This window comes from Xiphias gladius, chromosome 7 (genome assembly GCF_016859285.1).
Source record: "Xiphias gladius isolate SHS-SW01 ecotype Sanya breed wild chromosome 7, ASM1685928v1, whole genome shotgun sequence".
NCBI classification, from domain to species: domain Eukaryota; kingdom Metazoa; phylum Chordata; class Actinopteri; order Istiophoriformes; family Xiphiidae; genus Xiphias; species Xiphias gladius.
The window spans coordinates 22,544,232-22,570,920 of record NC_053406.1 but is presented as its reverse complement, the minus strand read 5'-3'; the positions used below and the strand labels follow the sequence as shown (position 1 = coordinate 22,570,920).

The following is a 26,689-nucleotide window of genomic DNA, read 5'->3' as shown; positions in this document are numbered from 1 at the left end:
TTAAAATTTGCACCAAATGAGCCCTGATTTGATGTCAAGATATCTTGCATGTGTCACCTTGTTTTGTTTGGTGGGCAGTCACGCTCAGTTAAACGATTTGAATTTAAATCTCACACTCTAATCGTGGCCAGGGAACGGTTAAACCTTAACTTCTGAAAACCTTTGAAATAGTGAAGTGATACGAATCTGACCGTCAATGTGATCATGTGCATACTGGTGAGGCTTTGTTGATACTGAATGCAACACTACAACTGAATTCTCATTGAATTGAGGTTATGATTGTTGTACATGAATCTCACTCAACTGTCCCCAGTCATAAGCAATAATCATATCAAACCTGAAATATTAAATAAAATCCTGTAATGCAGAGACAAAACAAGCAAAGCTCAGTGTTATCTATCACATTCGGGGGAAGAAGAATTTCATTACATCTGCAGGATTTTCTAATCTGTGTGTCAGGGCCCCTACACTTTTAAACCAGGAGTGTGTAGTGTTTATAATCCACTACCTAATGAGGATGTTTTTACAGGCCTAAGCCGGAGGGAGGTAAACATGGGGTTGATCAGAGTTGAAAACATGCAAAGAGAAAGGTGATTCAGGGAAGCGAGAAGCCGCTGCCGAGCCTTTTAGACCGGGTCATCAGCCAGTGTGATGATTTAAGTGACCATCCCCTTTAACAGTGAATCCAGAGACCATGTCTTTATATCTGCTGCTCTAGGACTGATTGCTTTACATTCTGTACATTGGTGGACCTGTTTAACTAATGGTTTTAAATGCATAATGGATACGCTGCTTTACACCAACGATGAATGAATGCGGGCAATCAGATTTGGAAATACCCAATAGTTGGTTAGTCTGGAGTACTTAAAGACTGCAAGCAACGTCTGTGTGTGCTAAAAATAAGACTTTGGTGACATACAGTGTAGTATGTAAGCATATAAAAAATAATATGTGTAATAAAGTAGGTTTTCTATAGTGCAGGCCAACAACAATAACAAACAAACCTGAGGTTACTTAACTCGTAATCCCTGTTCTATGATAACAGGACTGAAGGGTCTCAGGATTTTTACCTCCAGAAATGGCCAAAACAAATGTTTGAAAGTGAAGTGTAAAATATCACAGCAATCAAATGTTTAAATGGGAAAGCCACATTTGGAAAGAATTACTAGCTTCATAAGCACTTAGATCTTCCTGATGTTACCCCAAGGTTTCGTGGATGAAATCAAAAGTTTATGATTACGACTGCGTGCCGTAAAGGAAAAGGCTGCGCAAGCAGAAAAGGGGGTGATCAAAACCAAAACAACCAGAAATAAAAGGGTTAAGGATGTAAATTTCTCACATAACTTTAGTCATTCTGAAACAATTCCAACATGAAGAAACTTATACATGCATGTTCATGAACGTCATATGATATAAAAAAAAAAAAAAAAGTATAGCTATTAAGCAACTTGATGAATGAAATCTTGAGGGAGTTCTCATTCATAAACAAACTGGAAACAACCGCCACTGAGTAAATCAAAAGATGTTTTGAAATGCTTGAGTACATACAAAAGTGGTAAGAAGTAGTGCTGTTATATCGCTTTCCGTGCTCTATAAATATGAAAATCGCAAACATTTTATAACAGAATCCTCTCAAACCCGCTACAGCTGCTGCAATTAACATGGCAAACAAGCCTCAAAAGATACCAGTTACCATCACCCGCCCACAATAGCATGGCATGACAATGACATTTTTTTTCACACAAAACAATGTTACAACGTTACAGTTTTTTTGCGAAAAACAGAAAGGCCAAGATGGTCAAGTGTCATGATGTCAGAAGTCGACAACCATCTGTCATTATAAAAGGGGTTTCAAATGTATTCTTTCAATTAAGACTAAAATGTTCATTTGCTCTACATCAAAACTACTTAAAACACTAAATTCTGCGTTTAAAAAGTTATGTGTTTTGATTGTAACAATGCAGTTCAACACATTCAGACTTGAAATTTTTGTTGGCCCAGTAATAACTGTAGTCCTCTGACAAAAACAACGACAACGCAAATGTGTAGTAGGTTCATAACAGTCTTATACTGAATCCCAGTGTGTTAATATTTGTTGTGCCACTCGCACTGGCCGACACTCACCTCCTCAATGTCCAAGTTTTTTCTGGATTTGTAAATAAACTCTCCAATTGCTACAAAAACTGAGAGGACTAGTCCGGCTGCCAGCACAATAAAGATTCCCCCTATGTTTTCCACACCCAGGGCACTGGCCTCTTTGCTGTCCTCCTCCGGGCAGCCGTTCCCCCTCCACCATTTCTCTTTCATCATGTGCAGCTTCCCTTCCTCCTGAAGCTGCAAGATGGCAATGGTGACCTTGTCTCTGTAAGGGGAGCCTACAGCGGGACACACCAGCAAGATTAAAAAACATTATCGCTGCCATTGCAGGCCACATAACCTTGGGTTTGTTGTTTTGTAGGCATTTAGGGAGCATTTATAGCAAGCAATTTATAGCATTTATTGATTATCATTGTTAGTGTGTAATTTATTACTCATCTCTCTTACCAATTGGTGTTCCCACACCATAGCCCTTTGAATCTATCAAGCCTCCGATCTGTGTGAGGTTGCAGTTGCGCTGGCTGATGTACTCAATGCTGGTCGACTCCATCAGGAGAGCATAGTCTGTGGTGAGGACCCTCTGAATCCCCTCACGGTTGTTTTTCACCAAGGCCGTGTTTTTCCTGCTGCTCATGAATGCCCACATTTTCTCGTAAGTTGAGATCTTGGATTTCTGTAGAATCAGAATCAGGATTTATGGAAGTGTAAAACAATGCGTCTTGTTGGTGAAGGTCAGGGTCAAGTCACAGCAAATGACATCAGAGCGTTTTAAAAAGAACAGATAATGCTGATACATGGCCAGTGGTTGACACTCGTTTCTCATATGTCAAAGGAAACAGTATATTCACACTATCTGCTGACTGGAGCTATCATTCTGATGCATGGCAGGAGATGGGATGTGTGACACGTATTTACAAATCTGCCTAAAGTCATTCAATTTCTACTGTACGCTCAGATAGACTGGTGGATGTTCTGCAAGCTAAACGATAAATCATGAGAAATCTCAATGGAGAAACTGCCCACAGGTTTTTGTTGAGCTGCATGTATGAGGAAGTTTCTAAGCTACTAACCTTTAACCCTACCCTTTTTTTTTTTTCCTCCCCAATTCCATTTCCTGCCAACCCATGAGACGGCACACGTCATGTTACTGTAATGACTGAGGACTGATGGCTCAAGGGTAAAACTCTGTCAGGCTAACTGAACCCAAGAGTGGTGCTTTAGTTTGCAACCCTCCCCCCGTTGTTGTAAAATGACTTTCCCATTCACTGCACAGAGGAGGGTAGGTTACCTTAAAAAAGGTCATGGTGGAGCCGTCCCTTACAGCACCGTACTCTATTTTGGTTTGCTTGGCCAAGTCGTCCGCGGAGTCAATTGGTGAGTCCATTCTCTCCACAGTGAGGAAGGCAGCCAAGTTGGCAGTGTATGAGGAGATTATTATCAACGTAAAGAACCACCATATTCCACCCACTATCCTGGTAGAGAGGGCCTTGGGCATTAGTTCAGATCCTGTAAGATAACGACACAAGGTACATTATGAATTCTACAAACAAACACTTCATAAGACAATGATGACCACAGTATGCAACAAATACAGTAATAGCCAAGACACTGACTGGTGTGTTTTTTTTCCCCAGGTGCACCACAGACATTATTCTGTGTACGAAAGTGATGGTTGAAGGTTCTCTACCAAAAGGAAATTTCATCCAGGTATGAAAACAGCATAAAACATGATACAGTCATAGCTGTATTAAGTATACCTTGCTGCATAAGTGCTCCAACTCCAAACCAGACACTATTTATTAGAGTGAAGTTGTTTTCAACCACGTCTGAGTCTGGGTTGCAGGGATGAGGGTTGTACCACTCATAGGGAGTGAACCTGAAGGTGAAGAATCAAACAGTTACAATTAATAATGTAAAAAATATATATGATGACTTGATAATGACAAGATACTACCTTATTTGGGTCTGTGGCAACGGCTTATATTTAACTCTTACTACCTGCATTTAACCTCTTTTCCAGCTCTTTTTAACTACATAATGCAAACAGTAAAAAGGTCCTTCCGACTCAATTCTGACCAAGGGCGCAGAGACGTTACTGTGGTCTGTTACTCCAGCATGTGTGCAATGAATCCATCGGTGCTTGTTGCAGCCAAAATGAATGGTGGAAAATTCATAAATCTAAATGACGTACTGCATACAGGAAATTCAAATGTTCAACCGAAGGGAAATTTTTCTTCTAGTTGATCAATATTGCTTCAAGCATAACCAACTCTAATAAACATATTCTTTGGTTTACCTGGCAATGACAAACAGCACGCAGCTGACCCCAAGGCATGCCAGCAACACATACATCCAGATATCAGGAGAGAGTGGGTTGAGGAAGGAGAACACTCCTGGATTGGTGCCGTTGGGTTTGTGGTAGAGGATGCTGATCCCCAGTGTCATGAAGGGCTTGGAGAAATCTATGACTTTTTCCCTCACGTATGTGATAGTGAGCGGGGCCACGGCGAGGTCAGCCACCTGGCACAGAACAAAACCACCGTCAGCTGATACTGTCGTTAACTCGAATGTCTTTTCTCTCTCCGATTGATCGATACTCACGTGATCGATGAGTTCTCGCACCATGCCATTCCACTCCCCCTTGTCATTCTGAGCTCCGTATTTGCCGTCTGACACCAGCTTTACCTCATAGGAGAAGCCCAAAATGTTGGAGAGCTCTTTGAGCAGGTCCAGGCAGTAGCCCTCAAAGCGGTCATTTCCATACAGCGGCTTGTCAGATTTCTTATACATGACATAAGGATTCTCCTGGAAAAAGATATAAAAAAAAATATAGACCGCATCCGTTTTATCAGGACATGCTCGATCAAATACTGTCTGATGATAAAATTAGTTCTGTACATACCAGAATAGTAGTGACAATAAGGGTTCTGTTGGCCATTGAGTCAGTCACATTTGTGGAAGAATCCTTGTTGCTGTCTGTTAAATTAAGGCCTGTTTGGGAGTTCCACACGCCAATCTGTTAAGAAGAAAATAATAAAATAACCACACTGACTGGACATCAAAGAATCCCGAGCAGCCTGAGTCAACCTCACGTGACCAAGGTAAATAATGCAAAGAGGGGAAGAGGAACGAATACTAGGAGGCAAAAACAAAAAAACAATGAGAGAGGGGGGAAGGGAAAAAAGGAAAGGAACACGAAACATCATATCTTATATAACTATGTCATGTCCAGTATGATAATGTTGAATATTTCTTCCCATCAGAACCTAAGGCTTATTTATTATGAAAAGGGGAGACATCACAGAGGGCATCAGGTGGAGTAAATTGGTAAACTGTTAATATTCCTTTAGTCTGCCAGGGCAGCTAAAGTACAGACCTTTTTCCACACTTTATTCAGGCGGTTGTTGCCTGCGATTGTCTTGCAGAAATAATAAAGAGAAAGCATTTTAATCACAGAGCCCTGAACTTAAAGGAAAGGTACAACAAAGATGGTGAATTCTGGCTTTAAGGCAAATGTGGAAAATAAATCCTCTGGTTAAAACTTTTTTTTTTTTTAATTCAATCTTTAGTTTCAATTGTGTTAACTTGAGGTTAATTCCCTTGTCATAATCTCACGAAGGGATCTGTCATAAACAGATAACAGGCCTGTCAATGACAGGCCAACGCTGAGAGCAGCGTTGTCAGTCATTAAAGGAACATCCACAAACTTCTGAGCTTAAAATGGCAGCTACAAGTATTTGCAAGAGCTATGGGCCAAAACAGCTCAGATGACTCTTCAAGTCATCTGTAACAAGGTTACAGTGAATAGCAGCGGCCTTGTTTGTCCGACTCTGTCCAGCTCTGCCTGAATGTCTACACTCACATCCTGCACTGACAATACAGACACGGGTCAGATAGTTCACCTTCTCCAAGCCATCCTCCTTTAGGCTGATGACGTCTAAATCAAATTCTTTCCGCAGGCCATCTGTCTTGTTTATAATTATTTGTCCCGTCAAGCCGTTCCATTGTGCCTGTGGCGAAGAAAGGGCAGAAAACAAAACCAATGAATCCCTCAGTTTTTATTGTCGTCTATTTAAATGCAAAGACAGGCAGAAGCCTGGAAAAATGAAAACAATTCTTAATGAATAATTGATGAGCCCTCCATTAAGCAACAAACACTGACAAAGGCTAACTGCATCTAAATGGACTTTTTTGCATTGAACCTCAGCGGCAATATTAAGTGTCTCTGAGTGTATAACATGGTGGACGGTGATGTAAATAGAGCAGCAAGGCACGGCCTCTGTCTGAGAGGAGAGCAGTGGGTGGGCAGCAGAGCTATGGGATATTTGAATGCAGCTGATAATTAGTGGGCTCAGTTGAATAACAGACAGGTTAAATCTCTATTACAGAGGGATTAGAGGAATGAACTGCATCTCAATTCCGCGCTGACAGGGAAAGCTGAGAGGCCAGTTTCTTTATGGGGAGATGGCCTAGCTACAAATCAATACCGCTACTCCGAGTTTGCCTACATTCAGCCCACTGCATTTCACGTTTTCAAATGTTTCTGGCTGCGAATCAAAGTGTACTCAAGGTATAATTAAAGGGGCAATTCATGCCAAAGCACACAAACAGAGGAACGACGCGACGCTTACAACTCAGGCAGAACCCTATTGGAGACTGTTGCATTACATCAAAATAACTTTTTTTCCGTCTCCATGCTCCGTAGAAGTGGGTGGAGTTGTGCCAGAATTTCCTACCCTGCCTCTACATAACATTCAGGAGAGGCATAATCTAATCACACACTGATGAAAAGACTTCAGCTGTGTAAACAAAAAGCATGCTGCTGCTGCCCAATTCAAATATTATCACTGAAAAACTGGGTTACTTATGATAATCCATACAACGTGTTGTGAGGAGTTTATTCCTTCTGCACAAAAAAAAAAGGACAGCTGGCCGGTGTCCTCTGGTCAGTGACGCTCGCAGATTACTGTGATTAACTGTAATTGTTATAAACTGTATGAAAAGGGACACAGGTGTGAACAGAAGCTGAAAATATTATATAAATATTAGATAATAAATATATATAATATTAATAAATAATAAAGCATGGTGTATGGAAGAAGAGCTGTGTGACATGTTTATTTTTCAAGGAGCTCACACCAGTGCACGTGGCATTGTGTGTGCTCTCAGAACTAGAAAACAGCGGGGGCACTGTGAGTGACACAAACCAAACGCCGCTGAGCGCATAGTACCGGCAAAAGCTCCAAACCGCCACAAATCACACCAAAACTCTCGAAACTAATGAATGTTTTATTGGATTTTTTGGGTGAACTCTCCCTCGCGGCAATAATTGATCATAATATAGTCTAATAATCTGAGTAATTAATTTAGTGTCATGCTACACCATGTGTTAGATTCTACAAAATACCCCAAACTCGATCTACTGTAAAATCTATTCCATTAGAAATCAATCTAGTCTATTAACAGATGCCAAACAACACTGAGCCTTTGTATTTCATCAAGTTTCTGTCTCAAACAGAAACTTACATCGGTCGGTCAGTCAGTCAGTTTAATATCAGGGAAAATAATTCTTTTCAGTCCGCTAGAACCAAGCCAGACGTATCCCTAGCCACTGGGACGCGCGACAAGCAAAGTGAAAGGAATCCAACTACACCGCGCTATAGTGCTGCACTGCTTCGCAAGCTTTGCATCATGATTTACTGTAAGTTAAAAGTTTGGCTCTGACCAAAGAGAAACGCACATTACTAGCAGAGTAGTGTTCTGCATTGCAACTCACATTCACACACACACACAACATTCAAGTTTAAACGAGACACCACCAGGAGTTAGAGCTTCTAACATCAGCAATCTATAGACAGTTACAGGGTATCATTTGGCGAAGTTGCTCTTTGATTAGACCGCTTCACACGGTCTTATTGCACACATCTGTGGGACCTGCTTGACCCCTAAAGCCAGATTTATTCCCGTCATTAAGTCTCTTTTTAAATCCTCACCAATCAAAACTGTCTCTGTCTCGACCATGTGCTGGTGTCATTACTGTACACGTAGCGATGACATGGATCTTCTCGGATTGGAGAGTCCAGATGACAGGAAGGAAAAGAATGAGATTTCAACACAGCACTGACACGTCACTGAGCATCCATGGACATAAGAGAGGAAAACTGTGAAAAGAAATGAGGAAAAACCCATTTCCTTTTGCCACGCCTGCTTCAAGCCTGTATGCCACCCTCACAAACAAAAAATATTCTGCGTATGCATTTCAGGAAAACAGTCAAGTAAACGAGGCTGAACCTGAACTGTGAGTTCTTCATGAAACCTTCTCCGCAGAAAAAGGTTAAGTTTTAGTGTTAAATATGAAAGAGCGCTGATTCCTGCAGGGGAATTTTTCTTTTTTCCTTCCCTCCTCCGTGAGAGCAGAGTGCGGGCCGAGCTACAGAGCAGCACCTCTGGAATCAGTGGCTTCGTCAAGGGCACTTCAGACAACACAGTTAGTTTATAGCTGTACTTTAAAATACAACCTCAAAGGACCGTACCAGTTCTTTTGCATGCTTTTACCCATTCAACTAATAATTCTTTATACTAAGCTACTGCTGATCGTTTTCCAAAGCGTACTACAGTGTTTTTGATTCTTTTCTTTAATATTTCACAGTAACATGTTTAAGAACGTTTCAAACCTCTTAATTTGATTTTGATGAAGTAATGAAATGAAAGAAACCAATTGTCATGGTTTCTACCAGTCTTTGCCTGTTTGCAGGCATTGACCTCACATCGTTTCAGACCCTGCTATTCCATCACCCTCCGGTAGTTGTCTGCAGCTCTTCCTGACGTTCCTCAGTCACCTGGTCTCTGTTCCCAACCAGACAGTCAAGTCGGCTTTATGGTAAGCTTTTATATTTAAGTCTGTTTATGTAAAAATGGTGATCACAAGTCCAAATATTAGAAAATAGTTGAGACTGTATGGCTGTAAAGTTTATTTACTCTCACTGCTCTCTGGGCTCTTTGGCATTGGCCGTGCACTCAGCGTTCTTTCCCAACTTGGAACTGAAAAGTTCATTTGTCAAAGAAACATCTAACCAGAGAGTGCAAAGAGTTCCTACTAAATTCACATTAATACACAGTCCAGGCTGTAAGTATTTTGACAGTAACATTTTTTTTTTCCCTGTCAGGCTCTGTCCTTCAGCACATTCAATTTGGGATAAAATAACGGATATTATATTAAAGTGCCATGTCTTAGCTATAATTTGAGTATGTTTACATTAATATAAAAATAACTGTGGGGGAGACATAGCCCTTTTAACACAAAGTGCCCAAGGTCTAGGGCTTCAAACGTAATTGGACAGATTTACATGAAGTGAAACAAAATCATTATATTTCATCTTTTGTGGAAAATCTTTTGCAGTCAGCGACTGCTCGAAGTCTTTGACCCACAGATATAAGCAGACACTTTGTATTTTCCCCGGTGATGCTCTCCCAGAGCTTCGCTGCAGCCACCTTCAGCTCTTGCTTGTTGTGGGGTCTCTCCGCCTTAAGATTGGTCTTCAACAAGTGAACTGCCGCTCAGTCGGACTGGGATCAGGAGACTGACTCGGCCAGTCGAGGATATTCCACCTCTTCACGCTGAAAAACTCTCCGGTTTTCCATCCATTACTTCATTTCGTATTGAATGTGCTGAAGCTCAGAGCCTGAAGAACAAAAACTGTCCAAACACTTATGGTCTGGACTGTAGCTTAGCAGGGCTGAGAAAGTCCACTGCCAAAATCAAATGGGGATAATTACCACTGAACAGACAGATTTACATCGCAGGATACTTAGTATGGCATGATCTTATCCTGTTTTCATTCAACGTTCATATAGCTGCAGATCTCAATGGAAACCTCTCATCAATGGCAATTCGACAACCCACTAATCTAACGTGCAGCACACGACGTCGATCCTTATCTCCTGAGAAAAATTATTTTGAATATGATTGTCACACTCGTGCTCAGCACATCTGATCTAACTCTATTGTTTCTGCTCCTGCACCAAAGGAAATGAAACAGAGGCAGCGGGCTATGAAATGGATGGATGGATGGATGGATGAAGAGGGGCGGGTGTCACAAACTCATAAACCTAACTCACGTCTTTGAGCATGTTCATGAAGCGTGATCCAAAGCGCCAGGGCTTGTGTCTGTGGCACTGAAGTGAGCTGACAGTGATTTGGGAGGCGCGTTGGGAGGCAGCAGCCACCATGTAGACGGCATCGTACATCAGAGCTGCTTCAGTCTGAAAGAGAACCACGGCCGTCGTCCTCCGTCAGCAGGGATCACAAATTGCATGTCAAGCAGTTATCACATCAGGACTGTTGGTGCACACGCACGCGGTTTCTCAAAGCGTACGCCGAAAAAAAAAAAAAAAAAAAAATACGGTGCCACTTTTACAAACTACATGTAGAGCATTCAAAAAGGCAACCACAATCAGCCACAGTGAGCATAATTTGGTGAGCAATTTTATCCAAAGTACCTTTCTGATTGTACACACAATCAGAAAACAACATTGTGGATTGCTGTCTTCTATATTCAAGTGTGGGCGATGAGACACAGCGATTGAATCTCCGTAAAGGTCTTGTGCAGCTTCCAAAAAAAGGGCTACGTGTTTATACATTTACATATAAAATTTCTCAGTGATTATGTCTGTATCTAGACAATGGCCTTATTTGATATTAGAGAATAGTTTTTGGCCAAGATTATGTCAAGAAAATGTCAAATCTGAGTTCAGTTTGAATTATTTCCAACTCGTGATTTTTGAGGGAAATTGTGTTTATTCCGTCGTTAAACTGAGGAAGTTTAATGACTGTAATTAGATTTTCTGAATTTGCCATGCACACCTACTGTTCCAGATACAAAATCAGCTCAATAGGGAAGGAAAACTGTGTGAAAATCAGACTGGCTATTGAAGGACTGTTTTCAGCCTTTCTCAGCGAACAAGCTTTTAAATTGTTTATATATTTTCTATTGTGTAGTTTTAAAGGTATTTAATGGGCTCTCAGCGACCTGTTGAGCATGTTGCTTACAGTATGTAAGCACAGTCGGCCGTCCCTACTGAGACACATGCTCCCTGTGAAAGTAGGAGTAGGAGTGAAAGTAGGAGGGAAAGAGTAAACTCACCGTCATCATCCCCTCCATCATCCCAGTCTCAGCTTTGGAGGGAGCCTGCAGTCGTTCCATGGCCCACCTCTCCACCACGGAGGCCACCTGAGGGCTGTCTATATTGAGCAGTCTGAACCCCGTCATGTTGACCCCGCTGTAGCGGTATGGCTCCAGGTCCAGGGCAAACAGGTCCTGTAGAGGAGCAGCAATACCGGTGAAGAATTAATACGATTCCGCTTAAATGGACCCATGTGACTTATTCAGCAAGGGCAAAGGGACAGCTGATTAAAACAGTGAACCAATGTACAGTATAATACTATAGAGTTATGCAAAGGGCACTACAGTCTTATTATAAAACAACCACAGATGTTTGAGTTCATCTGCATAATCTTTGCATAACAGAATCTCTAGGTGAACACACAGATCCGAGCTTACGTGGGATAAAAGGACACTTAATTAAGACGATGGAAAAGTGTGTAAACACATGGTGTGTTACCGACGCACATATCCATCAGGTTTTTCAAACCAGTTTCAAAGGGCAACCTCAAGAGTCGATGTTCCCGTGCAGATACGTTCAATAAAACAACCTACATGTCTTCTTGGGAATAGAGATATTTTGACAAGGTGATTTTCTTACCAACGTGGTGAAGAAGAAGTGGTAATATTCAGTCATCATCCCCATGGACAAGATCTACACAGGATGAGAGAGGAAGCAGTGGTTTAGAGTTTTAGCTGCATCTTGTAGATTCACACCATATTTTTGCTCCAGCCAGGAAAAATAATCTCCCCTTCCCCTAATGCCATTCAACCATATTTATAATTTATGTCCTGGGACTCTGTATTTCATTTCATCCATTTTCTGAATTAGCTCATTCCGAATTGTTTGCATGGTTTGCATTAACAAGTATTCGGGTGAGTATACTGTATGTCACAATTTGCTCGTGTTAGTGTAGTGTCCAATTAATCTTCCGTGCAGCTTTTGGGTCTAAATGTTTATGTCTGGCTCAGAAATAGGCTCTGCTTGGATTTGGAAAATGAACATAGGATTTCTGAAGGGGATAGAATTTGACTAATCTTGCACATAGTGAATATTAAACCAGAAGCAATGAAGAAACGCTAAAATAGCAAAGGGAGTGTTCTCTATTGAAAAATTCAAAGTGGGTTTCTGACGGAATATTCCATTTTAGGTCTGAAGTTATGAACTAATCCTCGAGGGCAATGACCTCGGCCCGGTGTAGCCTACGTGCTGCTGGACGTTTGCGTTATTTACCTGCTTGAGAACATCAGCTGATGTTTGGTAAGAGCAGTCAAAGATGACGTAGAACTCCTTCCCCTTCTTCATCTCTTTCAGCAGAGGACGGGCATCTTTGCTTCCTGTTGGCAGCTGGCGGATCTTGATTTTAATGCTGTATCTGGATGGAGCTTTGATCAACTCTTGCAAACGAATCAGTCCTTCAATTAAAAAAAAAAAGAGGACCACTATTACACTCAACAATCACATATTTGAATCAAACCCACCCTCTGTAGGTGTTACAATTAAAGATGTAACTCGTGGTGTAGCTTAAGAAAGGGTGTGTAATTTTTTAAAAAAATTTGTTTTTGATTGTGAGATTTGAGTGGTAAAGTTTCATGGTATTCAATTTTTTTTTCTTTTTTTTTACTATATATTTTTATTATATTATGATTGTTGATATTGTATAACATACTTATATAACTGTATCTGTACCCGCCAACATCTGCAGTCTGTTTAACTGCTGCTCACCACTAAATTTTTCTCCCGATGATCAAAAACATTTTTCTTATCCTCCCATTATCGTGTATTTTCATATTTGAAAAAATCTTGCGCGTTCACCGTCCTCTAGCGGACTAGATTGCATAGTGCACAATTTCCGACAGCTACTTTCAAAATAAAAGTTCACATTAGGCAAAAGCGCAGCCCTTTAACTACAACGGGGAAAGGGATGCTGCGCATGGGGCAGGTGTAGAGGTCCTGTCAGTGGTTGACATGTGACTTTGGTGTTTTTGGAAGGTGGCGTCGATACATCTGCTGCATTACCGCTTCGACCACAACCAGACTGTGAGAGAGTGTTAATTACTGGACGTGATGTGTGAGTTTGCAAACACAAGGTCAAAGAAGAAGCTCCTCTAAAGGTAAGAAACCTGCGCCTTCCTTCCTCTGCTGCATCTGAGACTGGATGTTTGTTTTTTCTGGCAGGGGTTACTGTTTGGCCCTGCTGCACAGTGTTGCTGTGATGCTTATGGATATATTTCATATTATTCATTTAATTGCTATATGAAAGTCTTTTCGTAAACTGCAGGGGCCTCATTGTCTCCATCGTCTCCCTGTGGTTTCTCAAAGTCTCTTACAGTCTGTTTCATGGAAATCTAAATGGGTTGCTCCTCGGGGTACAGTTGTGGTTTGGTGCAGCAGTCTTTGATAGCCATTGCCTCACTGTAACCACGCAACAGAGGTTCGATGTTATGGGATGTTGGTCAGGGCCGGTTTAAATGCAGCCATTTGGCCTTTAGGCCTAATATATGCCTACAGCGTGGCTGCAGTATTATTTAGCACATGGTGATGTTTTATATCTGCACACGGTCGCAGTTAAATTTAACATCTCGTTTTCACGGACAGTAAATCTGTGGTGTAAACCACGGTGCCTTAGTAAGAAACCCAGTAAGTCTGCGAGGTAAACTATAGTATTTTTTGCAATACTCACTATTGTCTGTGACATGACGGTATGGTACTTTTTTTTTTTTGTGTTGAACATGTGAACATGATCATTTGAACATGATGGTTTAAACTACGGGTGCAAAAGCTATTTTTTTTATTTTTTATTTTCAAATACTCGAATAATTTAGTTCATAAAATATCTGAGAATAGTGCAAAATGCCTACTACAGTTTCCCAGAGCCCAATGTGACATCTTCAATTTGTTTGCTTTGTCTGACCAGCAGTCAGTCAATTTACAATGACATAAAACATAAGATAATCAGACAATCCTCACATTTTAGAAACTGGAAACAGTAAATCTTTGGCATTTTTGATTGATAAATGAGGATTGACTGGCTATATTTATTGAGGATGAATTTTCTGTCTGTTGACTGTACAATTGATCAGCTAATTGTTGCATTTTAGAAGTACACCAGTAAATTTCTGGGGTAATCCGTAATATTTTTTGCCATATTAATTATATTAAAGGTGTAGAATAACCTGCACGAGGAGGAAACACAATACAAACAGCAAAAATATTTTCACATCAATCCCACTATCAAAACAAAGGTACATCACCTCAGACCTTTAACAACAGAAAAACCAAATGAGGCTCCAAGAAGGCCTTCAAGCGGCCAACTGAAGGAACACTGTGTACTCTTTTCCTTTTTAGGACTCTGAAAATCTCCAAACACTGGTTTGCCCAGAGAGTTTGAAAAAGGAAATTCAATCCTTTTTTGTAGATTGATTTTAGCATTTTCATCTGGAAAGAGTTTCACCCTCTTTTCAGTCGGGCCCCCTGTTTCCTCTAGCATCGCCTGTATTGTCCCATACCAGAGTATCTCGCCATCATCGTTCCCTCTGAAAAGCTGATATGTTAAGTTGGGGTTTTTCTGGCCATATTTTAAGTAGTATTGTGCTGGCACTTAGGATTTTTCATCACCATTATTATTTTCTTTGTTGGATAGTCTTTATTTTTTCTCATTAAAGCCTGCACTTGTTTGTGTCTCATCTGAAAATCACAAAGATACATGCAATAAATATGGCGGACATATGGTCATACAGTTTATACTGCGCATATAAATATTCATACCTCTACATGTAGTCCCACATATGCTTGCATACACACAAACACACACACACACACACACACACACACACACACACACATATATATAATTTGTTCACTCACTCATTTATAGATCCTGTAGAGCGAAGTAATTTCATGCTTGGCTGCTTATGGCAAAGACTCATGGGAGATGAAGTTGTTGGGCTTTTTCTGGCTGCTAGCTTTTCCTTATGAATCAGCATAGACAACTTACTCCGACTCCACCACGTGACTCCTCATCACTCAACTTTAATGCCATGAAGGTCATTTCCTCCTAACACCCAACAAACACTTCAACGGCACTTTGGGATATGTGAGACACACACGCATGTACATTCAGCCATTGGTGCCGGTTTAAAATATTTACGTTGACCCTCAAAGATATAAATGGAGTGGACAAAATATTAGAAACGCCTCTCTGTAGAAGTCATTGGAGTCTAACAGCAGCAAAAACTACAGCCTCAAAAACGAGTAAAAACCCTTTCCACAGAAACCGAAGAGTATAACCTTCATGAAGGTAGAATTTACTATAGAGCTGTTGAATTTATTCCACCACTACCTAATAAACTGGCAATTGAATGTACAATATACACACATATAAACATGCCAAATTGTGGCCACATTTTTGTACATTTAGTCATGTGGCTCTGTTTGATTAAAATTTGACATTAAAGTGCATGTCCTTCCTGCTATGTTTCAATTACAGCACACAGATGCCACTCATGTGTTTTTAATGCTTTACTGCTGTTTCGATAAGTGAATTTCCCTCTGGGATCAAAACCATATGTCTCCTGTCGTCAAATCTCATCTTCACTCACCAGTTGCGTCCTCGTAGACCACAGTGACCGTCTTCCATTTGTAGAACTGCACTATGTCCAACACAGCCCGGCTTATGGAGGTGTATTCAGGGTAGAGGTTAATGTAGAAGCTGTCTTTGTTGTCCACTGAAGGGTGTTTCCAGCGTGTCTGGATGTGAGGGACTTCCAGGGCGTTACAAATGGACTGGACTGCACTGACAGATGAGCTGTGAGAGGGGCCAAACACGGCCCCAACACCCAATGCCAACTGGTCACAGGCTGCAGTAAAGAAACAGGAGGTGGAGGGAGAAAATGCCCAAAACGAGAGACGCTCGAGTCAGCAGCAATCCCTTCTGTTGATTTTTCAACCGAAAAAGGCTTTCACAGTTAAATGAGATGACCCTTACCTCTTCTTGAGGCCTCGAAACTGTCAAACAGGTTTATTCTCTGGATGTCATAGGTCAGCGTGGTGTTTGGCATTAAGGTCCGGTTCCGGTTTATGTTGGTTACAGCAAATTTAAAGGCCAGTTCTTCGACGCTGATTGGCTCATTTTCCAGCGTCTCAAAGATGCCCCCTGTAGGAAGAGGAGAAACAGGGGTGGTGAGAGTATTGGACGGATCACGCTGAGGCGAAAACAGAAAAGTTATTTTTGTCGAAGGACCTCACAAAGCACAGGCATTCGCCACCATTATAGCTTTTTTTTTTTTCAAGTTTGAAGGTTACCACGACTGAATTCTTAAAGTTGCATAATGTGGCCCAATTTTGGATGTCCTTCTATCACATAATGCTACTAAAGGCCCGGCTGAGATGACAGGATTTAATCTCGTTCAGAGAAAAGCTTGATATTTACTGACTTCACCCTATTTGCATGGCCTAAATTTCACAAGCTGACACAATAGCTTTTATAAAGGTGTGGAACGATTTGGTCGGGAAAACATGTTGCACTTTTAGTTCATTACAGTCCAGCTCCACGGCGAATGCATCTCGAGAGTTAACACATCCGGCAATACGGTATCATGGCGGACATTTAAAAGCATCCTTTTGCTCTCTTTTTCATGTCAAAACAGTAATTCATTCATTTCAGTTCAACAGATAAACGGCTGTATTGATTCACCTCATACGTGCAGCCTTTTTAAATTCGCTGCCCTGGACAGCAGTCACCTTTCGATGAAACTCACGATGGTATGTGTTGCCACCAGCTCATGATTTATAACAGCACACACACACGAACCCCAAAACATGATGTAATTTACTGTACAGAGGGTGAGGACTAAGTGTGTCTGCTAAGAAAGACTGTCTTGCATTAAAACAGATACTTTACTCTCTAAATACCTTATCTACTGTTTTCTTTTTAGCTGATCAGTTACCGTCTTCATTTTCTTTACATATTAACACATTGTACTGACTTTTTTTTTGCTATCTGGATGTGTTGATGAATTGATATGACCGAATCATCTTTTTTTTTTTTCACATCTGCTGCCTAATCTGTTCTAATCCAACTTTGCAGTATATGAAAATCGCGGCACCTTTTAAGACTCGTAAAAACCACAATGAAAATGCAAAGCTACAGTAAGTTCTGAAGTGTAACTTGTCTACAGAGAAGCGGCTTCATTTTCCCTTCTTATTTCACTGGAAGACAAGTGATGCTGCAGTGGATTGACACCAAACACGGTTTTCGTGTCTATACTGTAAGACTGCGCATCATTTTTCATTCACTAAAACACACTTAATCATCAGTCATGCAAAAGGGATTTCTGCTTCATGTCAGTCTCGCCAGTAATAATTTTAAGTACCAACAAGCACCTGAAAGAGTCCAAACAAAGCGCTTTCCATAACAAAACCAAGTTTAGCATGGCATTTTGTAAACGTGTGTACTCATGTGTGTATTACATTTAGGGCCAATAATTTATGATCATCGTCACGAACGACTAATTGGTTAAAATTTTTAAAAACTAGTTTATTCATCATGTAGTTTTTAAAATTTCAGAAAAGTGCCGATCGTATTTTTCTAGAGCCCACGCTCACGTCTCCAGAGTAACTGTTTAGATTTTCTTTTCACATTGAGATAAAACAGAGAGAAAAATGGAAAATCTCAGATTTGAGAAGCTAGAAATTAGGGAATGTTCTTGATAAAGTCATAGAAGTTAATCAGTTATCAATATATTTTTTCCTGATTGACTAATCAGTTAATCGACTAATCATTTCAGCTAATCATTTAAGACTAGTTGTTTCACGAAAATAATAATGACTAACCAAGTATCAGAGTAACTGAAAAGCACCAAAGGGTAATCCAAAGTATCAACCTTCATCGAGGAAGGAATGAGAAACATAATATACACAAATATTACACGGCATCGTGTAGCACTGAAATTTTCTGCTGCCTTTTCCACCTCTTTAAATAAAACCCCCCCTCAGAAGGTGCAGCCTGACGGCACTGTTTTACATTTCCCCCCACGTAGGACGAGGCCATAAACACTGACCAAGGCCTTGAAAATGAGCTGAGATCGCAACTGTCAAAATTTAATTTCAAGATACATATCTCATTTAAATACAATCAGTTTTCAGCTGGCTGTGTGCGCCAGGGCCACTGAGAGCAGTGAAGTGGGGGGAGGGGGGGGGGGGGTTGTTTCAGAGTTAAGATCATTCTGAAAACCATCCAATTCTTAATCCACCCTGCTGCTCCAGAAGGATGACAGGTCTAGCATGCCACGGCTGGCAGTATGGCCATATATTACTCCGGCCAGGCACGAGCGTGACATACAGTGTTTTACATTTTAGTCACATAAAGCACAGCGTGAAACAACGCTGGGATTAGGGGCCAGAAAAACCCCGGATTGTCACTGGATAGTCAACACCTGCATACAGGGCGGGCGGACTCGTGTGAGCTTCAGTGTCTTTATCCCTGCTGCAAATGCCCCTGCGCATCGATTTCACCAAAGCCTTTCAAATGTAAATCATTTAAAACATCTGGGCCTTCAGTGACAGGTTTTCTGAAGTAATACATGCAGGGTGAAGCGTTTGTTCCCGCTACACGGGAGCACAGACAGACACAGGGCCAGTCCTGAACAGTTAGGTTAAGTCTGTTTCTTTGACCTAAAACAAATGTAAAATAATAATAAACCGTTTTCAAGTTCGCCGCCGCATTCACATGATTTTTGCTACAACAAAACAAAGGCTAAAATAAGGTTTTTGAACAGCTCTGCTATTTTTAGAATTATTAATCAATAGTTCCAATAACCATGAACTCAAATCATTAAGATACCATCTCGATGTTGCAACCGTTTGCAAATGACCTCACTTCAACACTGAGGCTACAGATGGCAATAGGTCATTGCACTCTCTAACAGTCTTTGAAGAATTGCCCGTGAAATTGTGATTGATTTGGGAGGAGAAAGGGCCTTTAAAACGCTCCCCTTGAGACCTTGATTGTGAATGACCTTTTTCTTTGGTGTAGCATAGCTTCAAACCCCAAACTGAGAGAGCTTTGTCTGGACTCCCTGGTCACTAAGAGCATGCTTGAAAGTGCCAATCCTAATTATGGCTACCGAGCCTCAGTGAGCAGCTGCTGGGACCTGTTAGGGTCCTTAATTCTATCCACCGGAATATGAAATTCTCAGGTAAAAATACAATAACCCTCTAACAAAATCTGCCCAGGGAATACTGTATATTCCACTGGAGCATCTTTGATGTGACTTGTTCTTTAAAGGTGTTTTTAATATCAAAGGGGAAATAAACACGTGTTTTGACTAACCGGTCTTGATTTCTATTTGCTACAAGTGCAGAGGCTGCAGCCAATGTCAGAGGCCTTATTAAGGATTCAATAACAAAATAATCCAAGTGGCAGCATCACAGCATCATTTCCAACCAGTGATTTTTTTTTTTCTCGTACTTTAATAGATGGTCCAGTTTGATGCCGGAGGCAAAAATACTTGCTGCCATTTGCATTTTCTTATTTGCATTTTTTGAAGTTGACCTCTAATCGCGGGCATAATCACAGGCATCCATTCTACTGCAAGAGCTCAAAATGTAGCCAAATGAATCTGCAAAGTGTATTAATAAAAATAATACAAGCGGCGACAAATGAAAAAAAAGCATAATTTGAGAGGCTCTGTACTGCTCCCTAAAATAACATAAAATTATCTTTATATATTCAGCATTTATCAGTAGCTTTTAATAAAATATACTGACATGCCATTAATGCCCAGTCTGTTTAATTTGCTGCCTCTTCCACGGAGAAATGAATGTAACCTCACTAATAATCCTACAATTTGTGTATATAGCTTACGTCATAAATAAAAAAACACATTAGCAGCTGCCGGCAACATCCACTCACATATCAGCACTTGCAGTGTGTAGAAGCAGACATGTACTTGGTAAAGCTTTTATATTGGAAGTGAGCTGTATAAACTATTTACACACACAACTTTTATTGTCGGCGAGAGACAAATATGATATCTATTTTATTGCACTGTTCATTTCCCCTTTGAATCTTGCAAAGGTTTGGAAAGCCACATCTCTCAGTGAGAGAAGACACATTTATCTCTCCTCTCTTTCCACTTCAGACAAGATCTTAAATTTCTGTTTGAAGCATAATGAGTTTCTTGATTTCCAGAGAGCGACCCGCGGGATTCAGTGTGACGGCCGTTTTCTGTAGCAGCGAAACACTGCTGGAAAAAATTTTTATTGTTTAGTATAAGTAATTAGCTGAGCTCTTTGTTAAAATGGCTTTGGACAACACACGTTATTAATATACCTGAGATGGTTATACACCGTACCAGGAAATGAGTAATCCATTTGTTAACATGGTTACTGTGAATTAGAGGATTAAGATCATCTATATTGACTCTGTTAATAACATACCCACGACCACTATCAACCATCCAGACATCTGGAGTGAAGCGTCAACAGCACTCCACTTCATTTTTGGAAAACCGGTCTCATAGTATATTCATGTGGTTGCGAAACTGTCGCAGGAAATCATAGTCTTATCTCTACAGGCATTTTCAATTAAAAGACCCTCACAAAACACTGTGCAAATATCACCAGGAAAAATAATTAACTTTGTCTCTACCCCAGGCTCCAACAATTATGGTCCAATGAGACTGAGTCAACATTGATGTCCAGAGTGGTATTTAACGATTTCCTCTGCCTTTCAGGCAGAGACATTTTTTTTAAGTTGAACACGCGAACCCTGAATGTTCTCTGATACCTGGAAATGAACCAGCTTTGATCACAGCTTAATAAAAATACTTCATCTCCGTCTCTTTGCCGGGTGGATCCTAACAGGCACTAATGTTCAGGGCATAACATCATCAGTGCTCGGATTATGTCTGAATTATTGATCTAGCTCTACTTCAGATGAACAGAAACGTTAAGAAAAACTTTTTAATTTTTGGGCAGATTTGAATCTTAATGTCTTCACTTACTTCAGCCTAACATTGGGGTCATGCAAATCCATAGATATCCCATCAAGTCTTAACACTATCAATAATTGTTGTAATTATTTCGATAGTAAAATATGATTAGGATATGCAGTAAATAAAGAGATATCTTTTGATTAGGAAGTCAATGCTGTATGGCTTTTGCGGCATGACGCTGTGGCCTGTAAACAAACCGGCCTGAACACAATCCTTGCTGTCACTTTTCGAGTGTAACTCCAAAAATGGGTCATGGGATCATGGCTCAGTGCATCTTTTATTCTGCATTTCTGCATTTCACGGAGCAGGACAAGCCAACACTGTAAGGGGGATCCGTTTTCAGTCGTGATGCAGGTAAAACAGGGAGTAAGCGTTCTCACACTTTCTGTTTGCAGATGACAGAATGATCCATGCACTCACTCAACAGGCTATTAAAAAGCAAAATGGACAAATGGATAAGAAAGTTAGAGATGCCTGGCTTGATTTATACCTCAGTAATTACAAGGTTGAACCTAGAGGTGCAGGTAAAACTATGAACTTAGAGCAGAAATCCCAGTCAAGCTTTTCTTTTGAGCCACTTTATTGTGCATTGTAAATACCCAAGAATGCAATCATCCATATTCAGTCCTCGAAAATAAAATAAAAAAATCTATGAATACCTGTATGTTAAAGCCCATCTTCTATTACCAGGAAAGCTTCGTCCCTGTTATTTGAGCTGTTTTTCACTATTTTCATCACAGCTTTATGATTGCTGAAACTTATAAAGAAAAGAAAATTGCAAACTCTTGCTATAGCAACCATTAATTACTTAACAATATAATTTTCGGGATCACTGAGCTTCCATCTCATCTTTAATAGGCCAGACAATGCTGTGGGGTGATCCATGCTAGGGGGTCACAAAAACAAAAGCTTCTGCTCGTGCTGCAAGCAAATGCGGATAAACCCCAAGGCTATGCTTTTTATAGACTTCTGTTCCCTCCCTCAGTGCAGGAAGAAGAAAAATAAGGGTTCGGGTTCAGGCAGCTGGATGGATCTTTTTTTTTTTTTTTTTTTTTAATCCAAAAACCCGAAGCGAGAGGTTAATATTACGGAACCGATCATTAGATCCTGATTCTAATCTGTAGTTTTGTGACTCTGCAATTATCACATGAAGGGGAGTCTTTTAAAGCAGAGGAACACAATGACGTAGTGTTTTGCTTTCAGTCCTCTCCCCATCCTGGGCCAGTTCCCAGTGAGACCCCCCACCCCCACCCCAACAACACCACCAGCACCACTCTAACCTGGGCCCATGCCAGACTGTGAATGAATAAGGAGGTCCTAACCAGTCTACTATCTTCGTTTGATGTGGAGCACTGAGGTTTCTCTGTTTATAAGAAAGCTGCTTGCGACCAACCACCAAAACATTTAGACCGAAAGAACAACAAATCAGTATCAATACATCTGGAAAATTCGCACAATTTATAAAACCGCTGGACTATTAGACAAGGAGATCGTTTATATCAAAAGATATTTCACTGGCCGGTAGCGGCTAATCACACCTTTCACATCACATGGGTCGAATCATAAATAAACAAATCAGATTTCAACAATACATAAAGCGTGCAAGCAAGAGGGAACAGGAATTTCGGCAAAAGCAATGCAGAGTGGGGGCCAAGCCACAAGCTGCTGCTTCCGTGCTCTCCCCAATGATGAGATTTGGTTGCTGCCTAAGTACCATATTTGGGGAAGAGACTTTCTGCATAAAGAAGATTAGTGTTAGTTGTTTAAGGGCTTGGTGGAGAAGATTTACCATTATTACCAACCCCAGTGAAAAGAGTGAAAGCCGAACACAATCTGATGCCAACACTTGCCAAGACAGAGAAATGTTAATTGAACCAAGCCACACACCATATGGGAGAGATTATGATGTGTGCGGGTCATGAAGAGAGTGACAGAGATTAGATGGCCCCGGAGATTGATAGACGATTGCGAGACATTAACAATATAGAGCACGGATCGGGACTGTTAGAACGGGGAGCTGGCGCCGGCCTATTAGCCTTTAAAGTTATGCAACGCCACAAGTCTGATTGTTTAAGTCTTTAGAAGTAGAGCAAATTTGGAAACATACAGTCGCCCCGGGCGCCGAGCGGAGAAGAGAGTCCCGAGGCCTAAATTAAAAGTCATTTTTGTGATGCAATCTTCGAACCCATGAGAGGAATAGTGGATAACCAGTGGGAGAGGAGCTGAGAGCAATAATTTGCTAGGAAGCACCGGCTCATTGTTACAAAGTTACATCAGAAATCAAAGGGGGGTTAGTCAGAGCAAGAGCTCTGTTTGTCTAATTACAAGTGCAGAGGGAAGTTGAAAGGAGAGTTCTTGTCAATTCTCAAAGGCTTAACAGACAACTACGCACTCTGATCCCCGTTCACATGTGCCACTGGCCATCAGCACACATACGCATCAAGTCCGAACAACTTATGGGTTCGTTAGGTACACAAGAAGCCGAATGTAACCAAGTCCCACTCGTCATTCTTCGGCTCCGTATCCATTTCACATTCGCCTGTGCCAAAGACGCCGGCGTGCCAACGGTACATGCTTTTAGACGCTGCAGTAGGCCAACTTAATCACTCATCTGCCGCTGACCTGCACTGTCAACAAGGGGGAACAGAGAGAGAGAGAGAGAGAGAGAGACTGGCATGGGCCAACCAAACTGGATTAACAGGATTTTGATGAAAACATTGCTGTTTCATGTGGACAACCGGCACTCTGTCCTCAGCACCTCCTTTTTTGTGAAAAAAAGAAAAAAAGAATCCCATAATGAGATCTATAAAGGGACATCACAACAAATGGGAAAAGTCTCTTGAGGACAGCGTTTTCCAGTGATACTTAATACACAAAAAAGCTCGCTGTTGAATAACAGAGGCACACATCCCATGCGTCCCTAAGGGATGATACAGGAGACTATCGATTTGATTTTGAGATACAGTAACAAGATGGTTCACAGTGACTCAACAACGGATCAAACACTGGAACATCTTAGAAACACCATGAATGCACAGAGTACCTCAGACTCGCTGTGGCTCGCTGTGTAGGAGCATTAACGGAATTAAATACCAAGTTTCGGGGGGTTGATGGTGCCAGGAGTCAAAGGTTATCCTGCAGCTACCGACTTACCTGCAGCGACTGAGCTACACAGTCGCTATGAATAGGTATCCGTGCATGACATCAACTTATTATCCTGGCTGTCTTTAATGGAATATAATGCTTCTTTTTGCTCATCTTCATCGGCAAAGACTCAAAGCTACGTGCTCCACAGGCACCACGAGAGATTAAAAAAAAAATACCCTTGAGAAAATGCAACAAAAAGTCCAAGTTTTTTCTTTTTTTTTTAAATTACAAGTACAAATTATAAAATGCACTATTGATCCCAATAAGAAGTGAGTGTCAACCTGGGTCTTGTAACCACAGGGTTTATTAAAACAGGCGACGACTGCACAGAGGCAGTCTGCAGATTAACAGGGAATAGGAACAGAACTAACACAGGCGGATCTGACAATCCCACCACTTACCAATTCTCAGGACTTGCTGCGAAGTGAGCCAAAACTCTGCCACCAAGTACAGCAGTGGGGATAACAGTCCCTTCCTTTTCGCCATGGTCCTCCCTCCGGAGTCGAATTGAACATCGATGTCAGTTTCTCTGCCCCCGGTAGTTCATGCTGATAACTTGCCAGTCCTCGTATCCGTAACCGAAATACACTGGCATCCGACCCACATCCATCCCTCACACATTGTGATGAGAGGAGAAAAAAAAAAAAAAGAAAGAAAGAAAGAAAAAAAAAGAAAGAAAAAAAAAACACACACACCACCAAAAACACACACTCCACTTGCTGTTGCCACTGGTCAAAAGAAGTCCAGTTGTCCCATTCTAAAATCCTCCGTGTGCCTGTAAGGTTTCGCTTCCCATAGTCACTCTCCAGACATCCCTTTTTATCATGTTGTTTTTTTCCCCCCCCTCTTTTTTTTTTTTTTTAAATTACAAGTACAAATTATAAAATGCACTATTGATCCCAATAAGAAGTGAGTGTCAACCTGGGTCTTGTAACCACAGGGTTTATTAAAACAGGCGACGACTGCACAGAGGCAGTCTGCAGATTAACAGGGAATAGGAACAGAACTAACACAGGCGGATCTGACAATCCCACCACTTACCAATTCTCAGGACTTGCTGCGAAGTGAGCCAAAACTCTGCCACCAAGTACAGCAGTGGGGATAACAGTCCTTCCTTTTCGCCATGGTCCTCCCTCCGAGTCGAATTGAACATCGATGTCAGTTTCTCTGCCCCGGTAGTTCATGCTGATAACTTGCCAGTCCTCGTATCCGTAACCGAAATACACTGGCATCCGACCCACATCCATCCTCACACATTGTGATGAGAGATTAAAAAAAAAATACCCTTGAGAAAATGCAACAAAAAGTCCAAGTTTTTTCTTTTTTTTTTAATTACAAGTACAAATTATAAAATGCACTATTGATCCCAATAAGAAGTGAGTGTCAACCTGGGTCTTGTAACCACAGGGTTTATTAAAACAGGCGACGACTGCACAGAGGCAGTCTGCAGATTAACAGGGAATAGGCACAGAACTAACACAGGCGGATCTGACAATCCCACCACTTACCAATTCTCAGGACTTGCTGCGAAGTGAGCCAAAACTCTGCCACCAAGTACAGCAGTGGGGATAACAGTCCCTTCCTTTTCGCCATGGTCCTCCCTCCGGAGTCGAATTGAACATCGATGTCAGTTTCTCTGCCCCCGGTAGTTCATGCTGATAACTTGCCAGTCCTCGTATCCGTAACCGAAATACACTGGCATCCGACCCACATCCATCCCTCACACATTGTGATGAGAGGAGATTAAAAAAAAAAGAAAGAAAGAAAGAAAGAATAAAAAGAAAAAAGAAGAAAAAAAACACACACACACCACCAAAAACACACACTCCACTTGCTGTTGCCACTGGTCAAAAGAAGTCCAGTTGTCCCATTCTAAAATCCTCCGTGTGCCTGTAAGGTTTCGCTTCCCATAGTCACTCTCCAGACATCCCTTTTTATCATGTTGTTTTTTTCCCCCCCCTCTTTTTTTTTTTTTTCCCGGTGCACACTTGAATTGTAGGCTGCGACCGAGGAGGAGGACCGTGCGCTGTGCTCCTGCTGTCAAGCGGGCGAGGGTAGAGAAGAGCATTTCCGGTTACGACCTTCAAAATAAAAGCTCGATCGGCAACGACAGGGGGGACAAAAAAAAATCTGCATGTTTACATGTTTAATGAGGAATATGTGTCATGTATTTCAGATATTAAATGCATATTTTAAACAAACTAAACAAAATACCAAGTAGTATTTGTACTTGCATGTGTATTTTTGTATTTATAGATAATTTCCCACTAAATATTTTTATATAT

General features: G+C 41.1%; 1 protein-coding gene across 1 annotated transcript; it reads right to left on the bottom strand.

Moving 5' to 3' along the window:
* Window positions 1-1,506: 1,506 nt before the first annotated feature.
* Window positions 1,507-25,033, bottom strand: LOC120791671 (glutamate receptor ionotropic, kainate 1). Its single transcript, XM_040130220.1, has 15 exons — window positions 24,806-25,033; window positions 16,247-16,414; window positions 15,861-16,118; window positions 12,493-12,674; window positions 11,860-11,913; window positions 11,241-11,414; window positions 10,216-10,359; window positions 6,000-6,107; window positions 5,000-5,113; window positions 4,699-4,902; window positions 4,394-4,617; window positions 3,855-3,973; window positions 3,386-3,603; window positions 2,545-2,770; window positions 1,507-2,375 (listed from the first exon to the last, which is right to left on the bottom strand). The coding sequence occupies exons 1-15, from the start codon at window positions 24,888-24,890 to the stop codon at window positions 2,086-2,088; spliced, it is 2,568 nt and encodes an 855-aa protein (XP_039986154.1). The 5' UTR covers window positions 24,891-25,033; the 3' UTR covers window positions 1,507-2,085.
* Window positions 25,034-26,689: the final 1,656 nt, after the last annotated feature.